General features: G+C 41.2%; 2 protein-coding genes and 2 pseudogenes across 2 annotated transcripts; 2 read left to right on the forward strand and 2 right to left on the reverse strand.

The window, feature by feature from the left end:
• The first annotated feature begins 979 nt into the window (after positions 1 to 979).
• On the forward strand, positions 980 to 2909 carry LOC136505327 (B-box zinc finger protein 21-like). The gene is made up of 2 exons (XM_066500479.1): positions 980 to 1315; positions 2252 to 2909. The coding sequence occupies exons 1-2, from the start codon at positions 1100 to 1102 to the stop codon at positions 2699 to 2701; spliced, it is 666 nt and encodes a 221-aa protein (XP_066356576.1). The 5' UTR covers positions 980 to 1099; the 3' UTR covers positions 2702 to 2909.
• Positions 2910 to 8226: 5317 nt separating this feature from the next.
• On the reverse strand, positions 8227 to 11699 carry LOC136503306 (uncharacterized; annotated as a pseudogene).
• Positions 11700 to 13272: 1573 nt separating this feature from the next.
• On the forward strand, positions 13273 to 16911 carry LOC136503308 (uncharacterized). The gene is made up of 2 exons (XM_066498432.1): positions 13273 to 14229; positions 16807 to 16911. Exons 1-2 carry the CDS (start codon positions 13273 to 13275, stop codon positions 16909 to 16911), a joined length of 1062 nt encoding a protein of 353 aa, XP_066354529.1.
• A 108-nt stretch (positions 16912 to 17019) lies between these two features.
• Positions 17020 to 19390, reverse strand: LOC136503309 (uncharacterized; annotated as a pseudogene).
• Between the last annotated feature and the right edge of the window lie 1805 nt (positions 19391 to 21195).

Genomic DNA, 21195 nt, shown 5'->3' on the forward strand with positions numbered 1-21195 from the left:
CCATTGTTGATCGTTGAATGCCATTATTCATTTTTAGACGGGTCGTTTTTTTTTGTCACTTTGGGAAGATCTAAGAGAAAGATATAATATAGGACCATGCATGTGCATGCCTTCATATTGAGAGCCGGTCTGCACACTGGATTTATGCTGAAAATTAATTAACATGAGAGTTATATTATATGCACATGGATTGGTATATGATTTATTTTTTCCATACCCAAGGGATTCCTAAAAAACTGGATTATTTTGAGTCTAAATTGTACCGGCAAGCAGATGAACATAAGAAAAAGATATATCTTGCACCATGATCATTGCCTTATTGAGTAAATGGCTTTTTAGACTCCTCACATCTGATGGCATTTACGAGCAACTCCAAGGGCCTTTTTAAATCCTTTCTAATTGATAGGAATATACATTTTGATAAAAAATACCCTGCAGCCTCTTTAATTGGATTTCTAAATATAGACATCACATATTCCGCATATGTTTCTAGAGTGTGCACAAGGGCATTTAACAGTGAGGACGGCTCACTAGTGCACAAGGTATAGTTCTTGGAGATGCTCTGGCAATTAATCATTGCTAGCAAAAATATCTTTCATCTAAATCTTTAATTTAAGTTTAGTAGAAATCATGTGACTCATCTTTTGGTCCAATATTATGAAGGTTAACCATGATTTTTTCTTCTTTCGATGATTCATTGTTAAGAACGGATCACAAGAGAGGTTTGGGGGGGGGGGGGGGGGGGGTGGTGTTAATGATGTGTGCTTTGAAGGACTCTAGTAGGTATTCAGCCTTTACAATGTAGCAAGATCAAAATTTATCATCGAAGTTATGCATCATCAGATCAAATTGATAAAAAGCACAAATGGTTTTGAGACAACTCGTGCCGTGGTGAACACGAAAATTAAGAAGTGGACCTACATACATGCACGCGCGTAGAAACCGCACGCACCACGGGAGCAGCGGCGAGAGTACCAGAGAGTGCCGGGCACACATCGAGATATTTTAAGACGGGCTTTTATTACTTCCACCAAAAAACGATCGAGCAGTACCCTCCTTTGTTTCTCCAGCAACTTCCTCCTCCATCTCTCTCTCTCGCATGAAGATCGGGTGCGACGCGTGCGAGCGCGCGGAGGCGGCGGTGCTGTGCTGCGCCGACGAGGCCGCGCTCTGCCGCAGCTGCGACGCCGCCGTCCACTCCGCCAACAAGCTCGCCGGCAGGCACCACCGCATCGCGCTGCTCCCGTCGTCCACCGCTCATCCCTCGCCCAGTTCCATCGTCGACGGCGGTCACCCCGCCTGTGACATCTGCCAGGTATATACGTCGTGTTACGTAGTATCCTAATTCCAGCTAACTGCCGTCGGCCGGCGTTGTAGCTTGTATAGGCGCTCGGCCGAATGAGGTTTCAGGCGATCAATTAGCGGCAGCAAAAGGCCAGGTTGCACTGGCCTTGTATAGCAGCATGCATGGAGCAGTCCCATGTAAAATTTACTTCATCAAAGGAAAAAAAGTAATTTTTACTTAAAAAATTAAGGTGTTTTAAGTTTTGTCCTAATTAGTCAAACTTTTCCTAATTTAATTAAACTATAAAAACTATGTTAACATATATAATTATAATGCCACATAATTTACCATCAAAATATATTTTATTCTAGATTTTCTTAAACTAATTTAATGGTGTAGATGTGTTGATGAACACTTCTATGAATTTGTTCAAAATTAAAGATGATTGACGTATGATATAAAACTAAAAAAAAACATCATACCCAACATTATTTTGGAACAGAAAGGGTACAAGTATGGAGTTTTCTTTTGTTAGTCGAGCCGATTTTCAGCTGATGAGGATACCCATTTCTTCATAAAAATTTCTTGTTAGTTACATGAAAGAAAGGTTTGCCTGCTGGTTGTTTGTTGTTGCCTCTCTCATCCAATGTGCTCCAGTGTCCTGAAAGCTGCAGCGCATGAGAAGTACATACAGCGATGATATCACAACCCGTACGTACTCCGTATCTGATGGGATATCTTTGCACGTGATCTTGTCACGCTACTTGCTACGATCGTTTAATTGGTGATGCACAACGGCCTATTACCACTGACATGTTATAAATACGCAATATTAGCGGTCCCGCAACCAATGTTACTAGTATTATTATGATTCTGAATAATTAAACACCGAGTCACCGTAGATAAATTTGCGCGCGGTAAAAAAAAAAGGTCACGAATTCTTCTGCCTGATGTTGGTGCTGCCAGGAGAAGACGGGCTACTTCTTCTGCCTGGAGGACCGCGCCCTGCTGTGCCGGCCCTGCGACGTCGCCGTCCACGCCGCGGGCGTCCACGTCTCGTCACACCGGCGCTTCCTCATCACCGGCGTCCGCGTGGGCGACGTCGAGAGCCTGAGCCACCACGTCCCCGGCAGTGACGGCGTCAGCCCCAGCCCAAGCAACAGCAGCGGCAATGGGAGCAGCAGCGTTCCCTGCTGCAGCTCCGGCAACCCGATGACGACGACCATGCCCGACAATGTGCGGCCGTCATCGTCGTCGGTCCGCGCGGCGGCAGCGACGACGGCAGAGGGGTTGGGCGGGCAGCAGTGGCTGTGGAGTGAGTTCTTGGCCGACGACGTTGGCGTTAGCGTTGCCATGGAGCAGTGCTGCCAGGCTGAGCTATCTGAACCTGGCTCGTCCAGCCTTACTAGATGCTGACACGTTGAGATCTCATCGGATCATTTGAGATGATTTATGGAATCAGCTGATCAAAGAACAAATGTACTAGTATCAAGTGTTTGGTGATCTTTAGCCTCTCTTCACCATGCATCAAGTGTTATAAATTCTTCGGGATTAAAAGAATATAAATTGTACTCCGGTTCCACAACTTTGGTTGTTTTCAAGTTTGGATATAATTGAGCTCAAAATTAACAAATGGTCAAAAGGATAGTACAACACTACATGGCACGGGGACAACAGGTACGACTAGCTAACTACCGGAGACCGACTCTTTGCCGAGTGCCAGGTGGTTTGCCGAGTGTTGTTTTTCGGGCACTCGGCAAAGCCGTCTTTGTCGAGTGTTTTTTTTGACACTCGGCAAAGAGGCTCTTTGCCGAGTGTTTTTTTTAACACTCGGCGAAGAGCCTCTTTGCCGAGAGTTTTTTTTTTGACACTCGGCAAAGAGCTTCTTTGCCGAGTGTTATTTTTTTTACACTCGGCAAAGAAAATTTCAAAGCATATTTTGAAGCAGTAAATTAATTCAAATGAAAAAGTTTTCAACTACAAAGTTGTATAACTCATCAAGATGTACAATGTTTGTTTTGGTCTTTTCTTCATATGACAAAGTGAAAGTAAATTTGTTCACAAATCTAACATATCTCTCTTGTAGTTTATGAAACTACAAGAGAGATATATAAGATTTGTGAACAATGTTAGAACGACCATGTCGGATGAACAGATGACCAAACAACCAAAATAAACTTTGTAGATCTCGAAAAGTTATGAAACTTTGTAATTGACAACTTTTTGATTTGAAATCATCTTGTCATGCAAAACTGCGTTTGAATTTCAAAATTTTAAAATTCAAATTTTGTAAACGACCTCGGATGGGAAAACTTCCTAAACTAAAAGTGTAGATCTCGAAAAGTTATGAAACTTTGTAGTTTACAACTTTTTTATTTGAATTCGTTTAGGGCCTCAAACATGCAATTTACACTTGGCAAAAAAAACTTCTTTGCCGAGTGTTTTTTTTTACACTCGGCAAAGAGCTTCTTTGCCGAGTGTTATTTTTTTGACACTCAGCAAAGAAAATTTCAAAGCATATTTTGAAGCAGTAAATTAATTCAAATAAAAAAGTTTTCAACTACAAAGTTGTATAACTCATCAAGATGTACAATGTTTGTTTTGGTCTTTTCTTCATATGACAAAGTGAAAGTAAATTTGTTCACAAATCTAACATATCTCTCTTGTAGTTTATGAAACTACAAGAGAGATATATAAGATTTGTGAACAATGTTAGAACGACCATGTCGGATGAACAGATGACCAAACAACCAAAATAAACTTTGTAGATCTCGAAAAGTTATGAAACTTTGTAATTGACAACTTTTTGATTTGAAATAAATCTTGTCATGCAAAACTGCGTTTGAATTTCAAAAATTTAAAATTCAAATTTTGTAAACGACCTCGGATGGGAAAACAACCAAAATAAACTCTGTAGATATCGAAAAGTTATGAAACATTGTAGTTGGCAACTTTTTGATTTGAAAACATCTTGTCATGCAAAACTGCATTTGAATTTCAAAATTTTAAAATTCGAACTTTTCAAACGACCTCGGATGAAAAAACAACCAAAATAAACTCTGTAGATCTCGAAAAGTTATGAAACATTATAGTTGACAACTTTTTGATTTGAAAACATCTTGTCATGCAAAACTACATTTGAATTTCAAAATTTCAAAATTCAAATTTTGTAAACGACCTCGGATGGAAAAACCTCCTAAACCAAAAGTGTAGATCTCGAAAAGTTATGAAACTTTGTAGTTTACAACTTTTTTATTTGAATTCGTTTAGGGCCTCAAACATGCAATTTACACTCGGTTTAGTATAATATATTGGGAACTAAAGCGGAATCCAGACACAAGTGAGAGTGGTGTAGTGGTAGAGGAGGTACGTGCACAGCGGGAGGTCTCAGGTTCGAATCGCGTCGGCCGCGTAGCCATTTAATTCACGCGAAAAATGTCGGAGATGGGTGGGCGATGGCCGGTGGGGGCCTCCATCGATAAAAAAAAATTTCCATTTTTTTGGGTAAAAATTCCCATTTTTTTCGGGTTTTTTTCGGTTTCAACTTTGCCGAGTGTTGGCACTCGGCAAAGGCTTTGCCGAGTGCCCGACAAAAGACACTCGGCAAAGACGCCTTTGCCGACGGGTTATTTCCCGAGTGTTCTTTGCCGAGTGCAGCACTCGGCAAAGCCTTTGCCGAATGCAAATTGGGCTTTGCCGAGTGCCTCTGGCACTCGGCAAAGCCACTGATTCCCGTAGTCTAGCGGTGCCAGCCGTTGTGCCAAGGCAACAACGCAAGTATGGCTTGCCTGGCTGTGTTTGTTTTCCTCAAGCAAAAGTTTAGCCCTGTCACATCGAATGTTTGATACATATATGAAGTATTAAATATAGACTAATTACGAAATTAAATGCACAGATTGAGACTAATTTACGAGATGAATTTTTAAGCTTAATTAGTCCATAATTTGACAATGTGGTGCTACAGTAAACATTTGCTAATGACGGATTAATTAGGTTTAATAAATTCGTCTCGCGGATCACTCCTGTAATTTGTTTTTTTATTACTATCTGAACACTCGATGTGACACCCCCATGTGAGAGCATCTCCAACAGTTCTCTAAATATTCCTCCTAAAAAGTTCATGTTTCTCAACTCTTAAAAAGGTTTTAGGAGAAAAAAAAGGTCATCTTCAATAGTTCCTAATATTTGACTTCTAAAAAATTGGTCCTCCTTTTGTATATACGAACACATATGCAATGCAGGCAATCAGCATTCATGTCAAAAGAGGCATCAGGCGGCAGCAGCAGGTAGGCATTAGCAGGTACTCCCTCCGTCCCATTGAGTTTGTCGCTCGAGAACCGGGATTGTGAGGGGGGCACGGTTTTCAAACGACAAACTCAATGGAACCGAGGGAGTAGGCATCAGCGGCAACCGCAGGTAGCAATCAGGATTAGGAACAGTAGCTGAATTTTGACATGACTGCTGATTGCAAAGCCATCAACACAGAACACAGAATATAGATAAAAATGCTTGCTGATTTCAGACAAGCCAAGCAGGCACAGTGCCATGCACTACAGTGCCATGCAGCCGGCCACAGATCGAACACATGTACACATAATCACAAGATAAAAATGCTTGCTAATGAAAATAGGACAGGTAGAGGAGGAAGATGAGGACGTAGGCCAACAGCATGGCTGGCTACTAGCTGCTGCTACACGCTAGCTGCAGCTATGCTCTATCTCGATCGATCTCCCGGCCATCAGCAGGTACCGCAGGCACCAGGATAGCACCGATCAAACATAGCGGCCAGGATAGCACCGCGCGACACCATCAGCAGCTAACGCAGGCACCAGGATAGCACCGCGCGACCGCGCGCCGGCAGCCATCCACGGCAAACATAGCGGCCAAACTTAGATACGGCAAAACCTAGCGACGGGCAAAACCTAGCGGCGGCAGAGGCCGGCATGAAGCCATGGTGGCGGCGGCGCAGAAACCCCATGGCAAAACGGTTTGATCGGAGTACCACTATGTAAAAAACCACATCACAGACGCGCGTTAAGAGACAGTACAGATGCAAAAAAGCTCGTTCGTAATAAGACGTCTGTAATAAGATCTTATTACAGACGCGCAATGTACTAATGCAGACGCGTCTTATGTACAGGCGTCTGAGTGAATGCAAACGCGCGTCTGAAGTAAACTGAACACGCGTCTGTAATAAAAGTCAATTCCGACGTTTGTTACCGAAAAGCGTATGTAGGTTTTCAAATGCTACAGACACGCTATGTGTCTGAGCGACTGTAGTACAATAAATACTACAGACGCGCTATGTCACAACGTGTCTGAAGAGTTTAAGAATACTACAGACGCGTGTTGTAACAAGCCGTCTATAGACTTTCAGAAAACTACAGACGTGCCTTCTTAAAACGTGTCTGTGAACTTTCAGAATACTACATACACTCGTTCTCGCAATGCGTTTGCAGAGTTTCAGAATACTACAGACGCTCATTCGTTACATTTGTCTGCATTACGAAGAATACTATAGACGTGTATACTTAGCGCAGGTCTGTAGTATTTATTTACCACAGACGTGTCTGCAACTACACAGGTCTACCCAAAGCAGACCACTGATATCACAATTAATATATACATATAAACCAGACATGCAGATATCACAAAAATGACATCACATTTCAAAATTGTTCACTTAATAAGAACAAAAATTGTTATTGATGTGTTCATCACACAAACAAATTAAACAGATTCACAATAGCTCAAACCAAACAGATAAGCTCCCACACCCATACAAAGTCCTGTGCATATGATTCCAATGCATCTAAACAACTGCTTTATGAAACTCGCCTTTTTGGTCGAAGATCTGCGACACAATGAACATGGCAATCTTCTCTCTAATGTCCTCTAAGTTGATTCGAGTGGTTAGCACTTCAAATTCCTGTAATGTAGCCATAAGATGATGCTCCATAATTAGTTTATGTGCATTGAAACATACATCTAAATATTATGGAAAAGGCTATTTATCTAGCACATAACTATATATTAAGACTAATATATATGCAGCGATGATAGCAGCAGCACATTAACTGTGCACAAGGCTATTCCAGCAGCAGCAGCAGTAAACATCAGCAACAAACATCAACTTAGAGATTGTTATGGCGTCCTCAACGGAATGAAAGAAATTGCTAGTGACTTAAGCTCCAGTAACAATAAAAAAAGGACATCGAAGTGAGAGACTAGATATTAATTCCCTCTTGTCCTCTGTCTTCCATCCGTCCAATAAAATCTCATTAGACTATCACTTTGGTCACCCTTTGGGACACCCTGAAGTTTAGTCTCCTTACTTTAGTTTAGGCTCATCCAAGTTGTTCAGTTGACTTAGGTTCCTCTCAAAAATATTTCCTATGTGTTACTTACCTATTTGGATGCATGTTACCTACTTAGCTACATAAACACACATACACATCCTAGCTGACAGTGGTTAAACAATAGCATAAGGTGGCTACACTTCCTCCTAGATAAATGTATAGTACCATCCAAAAGACAGGGATGCTGAGCCTTGGAGTTTTCAACATTGGAGGATCTTAGTGTCACAATCAACGTCAAACAACAACTAATAAGTAAATATATATCTGTCGTACCTCAGGAGAATCCAATTTGGTCTGCCCCATCACAAGCATCAAGTTGTGGGCCATATAGAACCCACAAGTGTTGTCCACACATGGTAAGCTTGGGAATTGAAACACAAATTCGATCACATTTGGAAGTGAAGCACTACTTACTGCAAATTTGGTGGCATGGGTCAACTTAACATTTTTCTGCCTGTTCTTCGCTTTGGGTACGGATTTGCCAAAAGCCCTACACAGACATGAGTTGTTGTCACATTTTTTTGTCTTTGAATAACATAATTAACAAAGAAACACATGTGTCAATAGTAGGTTAGAAAACACTCACTCATCTATCACAGATTTCAACCCACTCAAATCTGTCTTCCTGCCTCTATTGGAGTCGAGGTACAAGACCTTCTACCACTTGGGAATGATGATGACAGCAATCCAGTGCACACCACAATTATGCGCAAACATCACATAGTCTTTCTTGGCATGTTTCTTTAGGCTTTTTTCTAGATATGACACGCTAAAACCTCTAGCCCTGGTCATGCTGTCTATTGACAATGGATTTGGATCAAGAAGGCCAACCGGCACAGAAGTGTCCCTAGCTTCTACAATCAGGCATCTAGGAATAAAGTAGCATACAAAAGCAATTTAGTAAGGAAATATATGAAGAGCATCCCTACGCAACAATGAATGAGTCTAAAATATAAGAAATTGTACTTACAGTGTCAAGCAGTGAAGAATGGACATATCCAATGCATCTAGTGTGAAGAGGTCAAACAAATCATCTAATCCCACAACGAAAGGCTCAGTTTCTAAATCACGCCCAAAATGCTGGCGCTTGAACATACCGACTATCCCATCCATTCTATTCTCTGCACATGCTTTCATGTAGTAGGCATGAAGAGCAACACACCTAGGTCCTGCCTTCTCAACATCTGTTGCTGATAGAATTAGCTGTCCAAATTGGAACTTAGGGTTGGCCTTTATCCATAAAGTTCCAACATGGGCACTCTTAGATGGCTTGGTGGGTTGCGCCTCCCGCTGCTTATGCTTGCCACCCACCTGCTGTTCTGTGTCACTCTTGGCTTTTCTAGGGGCTGACGAACGTGTCGTTGTAGCACGTGAGGACTTAGTTGACTTGTCTTCAATAGTGGCACTCTTTGCTGTCCCATCTTGTGAGGATGAAACACTAGCTGTCACAAAAGTCCTTTAGATTGCTTTTGTCTGACCCATGGCCAGGCAGTGGAGGTCTTGGTGATCTTTGAGAAGAGAGCACCTTCGGTGATACCACAATGCAACACCTACTCCACTGGACCCTCTTGAATAGAGCCTCTCCAAGAATTGTTATCTCACCACTTGGGGGCGGATTTAGCACAATGCCCTCATGTTCCGGATATACAAAATCAACATGTACAACGACATATCCATCCCGTACTGGAAGTGAATATAGCTCATTTTGCTTTGGGAATACACGACCTGTTGCTACTACCTCCATTTTACCTCCAGGGTTGATTACAAGTGTACACACTGTTGGCTCTATAAGAAGGTCCACAACATTCGGATCTGGAATTCCACCAAGTTCGTCCAACTGTGCAGCATTGCAGACTGCATCTGAGACTGAGGCACAGCTGCTCTGCCGACCACCTATAGAGGTAGGGGTGTTGGAAGGTGACCTCAAAGGCACTCCTTGTTCATGCAGCATGTCCATGATATCCTTAGTGACCTACGTGGAAACTTCTTGTGTCACTTGGCTCATAACTTCTTCTTTAATGGCTTCCACATCCACATTTGAACGCTTCCTCTTTCTGTACATGCTGGTGCAATCCGGCCAATACTTCCACCCACAGTAACTAGACACACCACGCATGCGCCCTGTCTGTTCTGGTTGGTCCAAGACTTCTGTGAGCACATCTCTTTCCCTGACCAAAGTGAGCCCTAAAGCTTGAAGTTCTGCTTCCTTCTCTAAAATTTGTCGAGTGACACTTTTAGCTATTTCTGTCGCCCAACGAATCTCAGCAGTATCTTCTGAAATAACCAATGTACTCCGTGCATGCAGCCAATTCCTAGGGCGACCAGGAGGATATTTGTTCCAAGGATTACTTATGCCTGCGACGGCTAATTCCCTATCCTCCTGCTCCCACTTTTCGGCCATCCTAGCATACCCTCCTGTCCCCAGGCAGTGGTCATGCTTGTTCCTCTCCTGAAGCTTCTTGTATTTGTCACTTGTTTCTTTGCTTCTTCGCTCTCCTTTAGTTCCACAAATTTTGCCCAATCTTGACGCGGAATGTATGGGTGCTTCACCATGGCATCCAACCCTTTTCTGACGAAACATTGTACTAGCTCGCTTTTGTGGGTTCTCCAACTTTTGGCTACCATCTGCATCATCATCTTAAACGCCCTATCCTTCAATGCAAATGGAAACTCCAATCTAGGCTGGACACACTCATCAAATAATGATCACTTGTCCTCTTCACTTAGGTCATTGAATGAAGGCAAGATCAAGGATATCCTTTGTCTAGCAATCAAACCAGCAAGCTTCCTCATTCTTATCTGGGCCTTCTTCTCAGTGGGCATCCCAGCTGGAGTAAGCTCCGTGACAACTACAGTGTCCTCTGGCCACTGTGTGACTGTCTAACAACAGCTTAGACTTCATTATATGGTATATCTGATACTAAAATAGCAAATCCAAACTATCTATAGGATTGGCAAAGTGTTCCTACGGATCAATTGATATCTCCTTTGTGTTCATAAATAACACGGAAGCAAGATAACCAAATTAATAAGCACCAAACTAGAATTAAAGAACAACCTAACACAAATATGGGTTACTCCAAACAAGAGTAAGTTCAATAAGGAATGCACTTTGAACATTTGTTCTTAAGTCTAATAAGCAAAACTAACTCATTAATCTTTTAAACATGAACCCTCTAAATGAAGACATGAGTCGTGCAGCATAAATACTCCAAATATCACTCATAAACAATACATGAAGCGATATGGTCATGCCTTTGAAAGCACACCTACAGCTATGTATATAAGAATTTACATATAAGTTACAAAAACAGAGCACGACAATATCACCTCAGTTGCCGTCGGGTTGGATATCCAAGCACATGGCTATAAACTTTTAGAGCACAAGGATGGACAGAATACATAAATGTATAAGCAGTGTTTATAACGATAATATAAGCATAAGCTAGATCATAGGGGTCATAATATTAAATTATTGACCAAAAAAATCACAACTATGCCTATTAAGGCTAGAACAAGTGTTGCGCAAGAAGTACAAGTGAAAGTGGATTTGCCCCCTATGTGGGTTTTGGTATATTGATGACATCCAAATTAGGGACTAATGTGATCTTAATAAGATATGTCGCAGCTATTAGTCCCATGAAAGACTCAGAGTTGATAAAGATAAAATGGTATCGCTCAATTCTTAAAGTTGTAAAGGCGGACGAACTCAAAGCGCACTCCAAAGATTTTATATTTTGTTGAGTTTAGGATCCACCGCACTATAAAGAGGGATGCAAAATTAGTTGGTCTGAGGAAGATAGAGTGCTCAAGCATAAAAATAAAATCAGAAGAGAGACACTCTAGCAATTCATGAGCACATAGAATATCTTTTTGAGACTTTTGGTGTTGGAAGTCCCGATGCCCAGTCACTTAGCCTGTGCGGTGACTGTGGCTGTCGGAAGTCTTGACATGAGTCGGAACTCCCGATGGTCGGAAGTCCCGACTCAGGTCAGGAGTCCCAACATCTGTACCTTGGCTGGCTCGCTGACCGCTCTCATCGGAAGTCCCGACATACGTCAGGAGTCCCTACCATTGGAAGTGCCGACGTCCGTTGGGAGTTCCGACGTTGACCTGCTCATAGTGACTTTGACCTAGTTATGAATAGTGTTTTCTTTATAGGTCGGAAGTCCCGAGATCTGTGTCGTAACTTCCGACGTAGATCTGAACGGTTAGATTTCTACCTTGAGTATAAATAGCTCTCTCCTCTCTTCTAACCGTGACTCACTCATTCATTGCAACCTACTCACAGTCAAAATAACTCCCAATCATTCAAGACTCCCCTCTCCTCTCCCGTTTGCTCCAATCTTCGATTCTCCTAGGGTTTTGAGTGAAAGGAGAGTGGATTGAGCGAGAGCATCACTTTAGCAAGCTTGAGCACTCGATTTCTTCATCAAGCTGGTTGGATTTGCATCTATTACTCTTGGGGCTTTGCCCCTAGCCGGCTAGGCATCGCCCACGGGCTTCCATCTTATGGAAGAGCCTTGGAAAGTTTGTATTACCCTCGATTTCTTTGTGGAAAGCTCGAGTGACCTCTGTGGTTGCTTTGAGAGAGGCAAGGAGCTAAAAGAGACTCCGACCTTTATGGTCACCTCAACAATGAGGACGTAGGAGCTCCTTTGTGGGGTTGACAAACCTCAGGATAAATCCTTGTGTCCCTTGTGCTTATTGTTGTTGAGACTTGTGCTATCACTTTTATTCTTGTGTGTCTCTTCCTCCCCAAAGATTTTCTTAGGGTTTTAACTTGATCTACGGAGTGGTTACCTTTTGGCATGAAAGGAGCAACCCCAACATGTTACCTTACCACTAGGAAGTGAGATTGTAAGTTATTGAAGTCACAAAATTCATTTTAGCACTTGTACTACATTTCCCGTAGGCGTCGGGACTTCTGACAGTTTGCGCCAGAACTTCTGACGACGTCGGGAGTTCCGACCCAAACTATCGGAACTTTCGACAGTTGCTGACAAGTGACTTTGAGTTTTGTGTAGAATCCTTTAGATACGCTTATTCACTCCCTCTAGGCATTGTTTAGATCCTTTCGATTGGTATCAGAGCAAGGACTTCTTTTAGCGCTTCACCGCATGAGAAGAAACAATGTCAGAGTCCGAGAAGATGCAAGCTGATGCCGCTGAGATGGCCAAGAAGATAGCTGAAGAGTTGATGGCTGCTCAAGTCAAGTTTTTTCAAGATGAAATGAAGAAGATGCAAGATGAGATGAGCAAGATGAAGGAAGAATTAAGCTAGAAGGTTGATGATGTAATAAGTGGCAAGAATGATCCAACAAGTGGCAAGAATGAAGCAAACAAAGATGCCGCTAGTGATGTTGGAGCCGGTGAGCATGCTCATGGAAAGGGAATATATTCAAACGTGAACTTTGACTATGGACAACTCATCAAAGGTTTACCTCTACATACTCCTTCCGTCAACATTGGCAGACTTTGGGAAGTTGTAGATGTTGGTGTGATGATTCCTACCAATGAAGATAGAGAGATAACTCCAGAAGAAGTGCACAATCTCCATCAAAATGCACAAGCCATAGCATTGCTTGTGTCAAGCCTAGGTCCGGATGAGTTTAGAAAGGTGAATGGAATGGAAAGTGCAAAGCAGATTTATGATACTTTGAAAGTGTCATTTGAAGGAGATAAGAGTGTGAGAAAAGGCAACATTGAGTTACTTCATGGTGAATTACAAAGATGTGTGTTCTTGCAAAATGAAACAACACAATCCATGTTTGATAGGCTTATGGCATTGGTCAACCGCATAAGAGCTCTTGGAAGCACCGAATGGGAAGACAACAAGGTTGCTAGAAATATGTTGAGAACCTATAGAGCCAAGAACGACATGCTAGCATTTGTGATCATGGAAAGGCCCGATTATGATGAGATGACACCCCAAGAAGTTCTTTTAAAGCTCAAGCATCATGAGTGTCTAGATGAAGATGCAATCAATGCTCACAATCAAAATCCTAATGCAATGGGATACAACAAGAATGCAGCCCTAAAGGCAACTCAAGCTCATGAAGGCAAATCTTCTAGTCAAGAGAAGAACAAGAAAGTGAAGAATGATTCCTCAAGTGAAGAAGAAGAGTCCGATGAAGAAGTTGCACTCATCATTAGAAACTTTAGAAAGTTCATAAAGAAGAAGAGCAACTGGAAGACTTACGGTGATGGGAAGAGAAGGAACAAGAAGATGTTTTGCCATGGTTGTGGTCAAACCAGTCCCTTCATAGCTGATTGTCCTAGTGAGAAGAAGAAGCACAAGCACGACAAGGATGAAGACAAGAAGAACAAAGGTAAGAAGAGAGGTGAAGCTCATCTTGGTGAAGACTGGGAGTCAAATGAGAGTGACTCAAGTGATGATGAGAAAAAGAAGAAGGGAGCCACAAACATTGCCATCCACCACTCTTCGTCACCGACCATGATCTTCCCCGACTCAACTTCACCATCAAAACTCTTTCCCAACTTATCTTCATCACCAAGGCTCTTCTCCAACCTTATCAACAATGAATACTACACTCCAACTTGCCTCATGGCTAAGGGGGAGAAGGTACATGTCTCATCCGATCCCTCTAGTGATGAGTATGATAGTTGTGATGAGAACATAGAAGAACTTGAAGCAACCATGATAAAGAAATTTGGTAAAAAGGCCTACACTAAAATAAAAATGCTAATGAAGAAATTAGAGAAGAGGGATAGATGCTTGGAGATGCAAGGAGACATAATCACTCAAGAGAGAGACAAGAACCTTGCACTTGAAGCAAGGTTGAAAAGTTAGCCATGCACTTGAACCTTGCACTTGAAGCAAGGAGACATAATCGCCGAGGAAAAGATGAAGGTTGAAAAGTTAACTATTGAATTGTTTTAGCCAATGACTCAATTGGGAAATTGACTAAGGAACATTCCTCGGTTAATGATCTAGTAGCTAGCCTCAAGAATGAGAAGAGTATAGCTCAAGAAAGCCTTACAAGCTTGGAAGAAAAATACCAAAATCTTGAGCTAAACTATAGTACTCTTTGGGCTAACACTTCAACTTCTCCTAAGGCAACCAAAGACTCTAATACCTCCACTAGTAATGGTTGTAAAAGATGCTATAAAATTAATGTAAATGCATATGCAACTAACCTTGTTGTGCTAGAGAAGAAAGACAAAGAGATTCATAGGTTGAAGATGATCTTGAAGAATGGGTGCAAGTGTCAAGAGCAATCCAACAAGACTATATACAAGTCATCAAGGCACCACTACAAGGTTTTACCCCTGATGCAACGGCCTAAAAGCATTGCAATATACCAAAAATGGTTGCGATAGACAAAATTGCAACACTTTTTTTTTCATTGGCAGGCATTGCCATAGTAACCGTGGCAAAAGGTTTGCCCAACGACTCATTTTGGTGTTGCAATAGGTTTTCCCCTATTGCAACACCAAGGAGTGTTGTTGCAACACCATCTAGTGTTGCAACCCATAGTATAGGCAACCATGGTGCACAGCCGGTGTTGCCAGAAATACCTATTGCCACGTACCCAAAGCGTGGCAATAGGTGCACTAGCAATGATATTGGGTGTTGCAATAGACCTTATTGCCACGCATCAATAGCATTGCAATAGATGGACCCTCTATTACCACGCTATCTCAGTGGTTGCTATAGGTGGAACCGTCTATTGCCACGATAAATATTTGGTTGCTAGAGGTAGCCTCTCTATTGCAACGATCAATACTGGTTGCTATAGGTGGAACCGTCTATTGCCACAATAAATATTTGGTTGCTAGAGGTAGCCTCTCTTTTGCAACACTAAACATTGTGGTTGCTATAGGTGCCTTCGTCTATTGCCACGGTAAATGTTCGGTTGCTAGAGGTTGCCTCTCTATTGCAATGATCAATACTGGTTGCTATTGTTGGATCCTCTATTGCCACGCTAACTATTGTGTTGCTACAGTTTGGAGACTCTATTGCAACGGCCACTATTCCGTTGGTATGATGTTTTTTGCAACACCATTTGTTTGTTGCTATATCATATATTGCAACGCCAAATTATTTTTGTCGATAGTCCATATTGCAACGCTCTGTTTGCTTTAAACAATAATTGCATGCCGAACAATATATGATGAAAGAAGCATTTAGACATCCATTAATCCAAAATATGCTTTGTTCGTACAACTCATTAATGAAACCACATCCAATGTCAAACTTAGTTGATAACACACGCACAATAACTGAAACATATAAGGTATCTGACGCACAGTAGCTACTTTGAATAGTTCAAAATGTAATAAGCTATGTGTAGCACTTTAGCAAAGGTTGGCTTGACATTGACCGTCCATCAGTTGTGCGCTCCACTCAAACTCTATCTTGCTCCTAAAACAATCATTAACATTGGTATATTCATCAAACAGAAACTTAGTATTCAGCTAAGTTTCATTTCACTTTACAGTAACAGGAACTAGCCAACTAAATCTGATTCAGAAATATTCACAGGTAGTGGAGTCAAAAATCACCTGTGCTTTGCCAGGTTGTTGATTCCTTTTGGATAATGCTCGTTTCTTAGCCGCAGCATCCCTCAGTGCTTTAGTAGTAGTAAAACTAACTATCGTATCCCCTCCTTTGTTTTGGCCATTTTGAGTCTTATTCGCAGCACTATTTCTAGTTGTGCGACCATTACTTGTACCTGCCGCTGTTGTAGCTTCGAGTTGTGTTTGTGGTGGGATGCTATCTTGGTTTTCCTACAAATCAATAGATGGAGGGAAAATTATGCCTCATACTAAGGACTATCACATGACAACATTAAACACTCTTCAGTTCTCAAACTACATGCTGATGTGATATTTCTTCACTTTCTGTATTTATATTTTCTTCATCCATGTTTGTTGTAGCAACAACCTCTGCATTTTGTCCCCCATCTTTGTTAGCCTGCATTTTAATTTTGGTCAGAAAAATCATGAGTGGAGTTTGAAACTACGAAAATGATGCATGGTTTGTAGCTGACTTTTACCTGTTGTATTGATGCTTGTACATGTGTTCCTTACATCATTGCCATAAACTCTTGCCTAAGAGCTTCTCTATCGGCCTCCCTTGCCTTCATCATTTGTTCCATCTGACGCCTATGTTCTTCCCTTTTGGCTTCCCTTTCAGCCTCTTGAGATTCTAATCTCTCTTGTAGCTTTGAAAATGCTTCGGCTAGTGCTGATTCCTGACGCACTTGGTACTGGTAATCCTCAGACAGTAGTTGCCTTCTAGTTGGGTATTTTGCCAAGTATCCATTAGCATAGATCTTGGTTGATTTGCAGTTTCTTGTTTCCTGGTAGGCTGACTGGAAAATCTAATTTTGCTCCACATCTGAGATGATTAGTGCTTCTCCATCTGTTTCCCTCTCTGAAATTTTGCTGCATGCATTATCCTAACAAAGGAGGACAATTGAAGTAGTTAATTGAAAATGATTTTGTAGGCGGTCACTTTGCATCAGTTAATAAGGTTTGTACAAACTGTTATATACTCACATAGACATCCCTAGATTCTTGGCTTGTCCATTGCCCATTCTTACTATGCGTGATCATGAAAAGCTCCAAATCATTTGGCTCATCACCAGTTATTGGGTCCCTCTAATTAGGCAAGAATGTAACAAATTAGCGATATTTCAAAAGGTAAGGAAGCATGGTCATGTGCTTATGAAGTTATTACCTTCTCAAAGCCACATTGAGAAAAAGTCTTTGATCCTGCCCAATGGTGTACCTTTACATTCTGCCGTTTCTGAGAATTCTTGCAACTAACCCTCTGCACAAGGAGTTGATTATAAAAAAATATTGCAATGTACCAAAACACAGCCTTTATTTCATCAAGTGCAAATGGCAAGAATAAAGTAAAGGCCATCAAACCTGAAAACTTGTCTTGCCAAAATACAAAACCAGATAGTGCCATTCAACAATGTCCAACTCTTCTGGCTTATGTCTCATTCTCTCCTCATAGGTGGTGTATGCCCTGTACGTAGCACTTAATGTTGCTCGCCATCCTTTGTAACGCTCATTAGCGATGGTCCATATTTTTTTCCTGTTTTCTTCGTTATTCTCAATGTCCCACTTATGTTGTTCAACATATAAAACATAAATTCTAGGTCACTTCTTAACTAATTTTGTAACAAAACTGTGTATGCTAGCAAAAACAAATCAGAAACTTACCATCATATCAGATACTATTGAATATTTGACATCTTGGTGGATATCCTTCCATGTTCTCACCCCAATGAGTGGTGCTTTTTTCCTTGTGTACACTACTATTTCATCAGCAAATGTGCGTGCGTTCTCACCTATAGCTCCTCCACGTGTAGAGAATTGGACTTTAAGCTTCTGACTGCCCTGCTTGGATCTCTTGTGGCTGGCTACCAATCCTTTCACAGTACCTCATGCCTTCCTCTTTTGGGAGTCTTGTCCATCGAAACAATATACAGTGCAAGAGATTAAACAAAATCATTTACATAGGGAAAACTGAATTGAACATCAAAATAAAATCACAATAAGCATCACTTACTATCTCCCTGTGTTTTCTCACGCCGAGCATGTGATGGCTGGTTCAGAGGTGGTGTTGGATTGCTATCTTGACTTGAATTTAGTAAATCTATCTGATTTGTAGGGTTGTCATATGCACCTGCAGACAATAGGTCACAAGTGTAAACTATAAATGTATTGTGAAGGACTAATAATAAGTTGGTTGACATTTTGGGAAAAGAAGGTATATATTACTAATTTGATCTAGTTGTCCTTGCACCCTTAACCATTCTTTGTGAGTCTTGACTGTGTCATCCCTGTATATATCTTCAAAATCTACGAAAGCCATGCTGCTATTAGTGATCTGGCCATTGCAATATAATATAATATAATATAATATAACAATTCATAATAGGGCCGCAACATAACTTACCCATGCCTTGGCCTTGTCTATGCATATTTTTAAGCCACACCTTGTAATCATCAAGTGACTCATCTATGGAATGTTCACTATTTGATGCCACAGTTCTTGGCAATTTAATGGGTGTTATGTCCACAGTTCGCTCTGTTATTTGATCCCTTGACAATACTAATCTGACCTCCCTCTCCTCTGCATTACTTGATATCATTGCATTTGCATCGACATCATATTCGATCTCGTTTAGTGTTGCTACAGAGTTACCACTTCTCCTCTTGTAGTACAAGTAGTCCCTGGTACCATACCCCAAATTTGATTTCATTGTTATTAAGTTACCAAACGTGAGGTCGTCCCTGGCTATTGTATACTGAGCAAATTGTTGCCCCCCGGTGCCCCCTTGCAAGTGAAAGAAACAGTCCATGTTTGTTCCGAGATATCACAGAATGTAATGAGAAACATAAGCACACCCTAAACAATATTTAAAGAAGGAACAACTTGAGAATGGCAATAATGTGGCCTTCATCTTATTGAAGCATCTCACTACCGTTTATTGAAGGATCTCACTATTATTGAAGTAATTTGTCGAATTCTAAATCATTGCAATAGCATCCAGACAGACATTGTGCAGTTACCTGTCGTTGTCCTGAGTGGAACGCCAGAGGTTTTCTTGTGATTGGCTGCCATCACCTCCATCTTCATCGGCAGGAGGTGTCGCCGTCCTGGACGAAGGTGTTTGAAAAAGCGACATCGTCGCCTTGGGTCTGGACAATGAAGCAGGTGTTGGCATGTTGAACGCAGGTGACATCGATTGAGTCTCCATTGATGCAATCTACAGTCCAGCTACATTGAACAAGTTAACTACATAGACACACAGGTACATGCATTACTCTTTCGTAAGTGAAAAGTGAATAGATCAATGGCCCTAGGGTTGCCGTAACTCTAACGAAGAGGAAGTCTATTAGTCCTTGAGGTTTGAGCACCGGTAGTGGGAAGGCACGTCGCGGCGGCCTCCGGGTGCGGCCTGTCCTGCACTGGCGCCCCTCCAATGACGGCGCGACGGCGAAGACAAGCGGCGGCGGCGGGTGCAGATCGGGAACCGAGTTGGAGGAGGGAAAGGAAAGGATTGGAGGAGATGGGGAGGATAATGAGGAAGTGGGGAGGTTAAGATTCGTTTTGTTTGCATAATGGGCGGGGTATTAGGCGATAAATGGCTGCATGCGAGCGCCAAGCCAAATTTTGGCAAAAATTACAAAAAAATAAGTGGAAAAAGGGTGTGCCACTGACATGAGGGACCCACTTGTCGGCGCCGGGTTCATAGTGTTCATCTTTTTTATTTTGATTCATTGTAAAAACGTTAAACGTGTTTAGATTTCGCATTTGTTGTCCAAATCAGGTGATTCTTTTTTCCAATTTCTCAAAAAACTTTTTCCTTTCACGTGGTTTTATTTGCATTGTGTTACTCGACCCCTTGTATTAACATTTTGTCATTTGCTTTACTATTTACGTACTCTACAATGAATAGACCTTTTTCGAATGTGTCCAAGGTACCAGGGGCTTATGAATAGGCAAGTTGGAATCTTGTTTGATCAAATGTGTATCATATAGGTGTATCATATATATGGCATATCATATAGGTGTATCATGTTCAATGTCACCTTCTTTGCCTTGAGGTGATTTCATGTGGGAGCTAAGACAATGTTTTAGTGCAAATTGGTAATCAATGTCCTCAAGGACATGATTTATCGCACAAACCATTTTTTGCAGCGTGACATCTTTACCTAGGTTTGGGTTCGTGACACCAAGATACACTTATCTTTGTATTTGTATTTGTGATAAACCAAGCTAGTGATATACACTTACCTTTGTATTTGCGATAGCATCCACTTCCTCATGCACATTGTGTTAGGACTTAAGAAAATATATATTGGAATTGTATAAACCTAAATTGGCAAAAAATTAGGACTAAAAAACTTATAAATTAAAAATGAAGGAATATAAATTGAAAGAAAATGCAAAAAAATGTGTTAGGTGTATCATATATATGGCATATCATATAGGTGTATCATGTTCAATGTCACCTTCTTTGGCTTGAGGTGATTTCATGTGGGAGCTAAGACAATGTTTCAGTGCAAATTGGTAATCGATGTCCTCAAGGACATGATTTATCGCACAAACCATCTTTTTGCAGCGTGACATCTTTACCTAGGTTTGGGTTCGTGACACCAAGATACACTTATCTTTGTATTTGTATTTGTGATAAACCAAGCTAGTGATATACACTTACCTTTGTATTTGCGATAGCATCCACTTCCTCATGCACATTGTGTTAGGACTTAAGAAAATATATATTGGAATTGTATAAACCTAAATTGGCAAAAAATTAGGACTAAAAAACTTATAAATTAAAAATGAAGGAATATAAATTGAAAGAAAATGCAAAAAAATGTGTTAGGTGTATCATATATATGGCATATCATATAGGTGTATCATGTTCAATGTCACCTTCTTTGGCTTGAGGTGATTTCATGTGGGAGCTAAGACAATGTTTCAGTGCAAATTGGTAATCGATGTCCTCAAGGACATGATTTATCGCACAAACCATCTTTTTGCAGCGTGACATCTTTA

This window comes from Miscanthus floridulus, chromosome 14 (genome assembly GCF_019320115.1).
Source record: "Miscanthus floridulus cultivar M001 chromosome 14, ASM1932011v1, whole genome shotgun sequence".
Classification (NCBI taxonomy): domain Eukaryota; kingdom Viridiplantae; phylum Streptophyta; class Magnoliopsida; order Poales; family Poaceae; genus Miscanthus; species Miscanthus floridulus.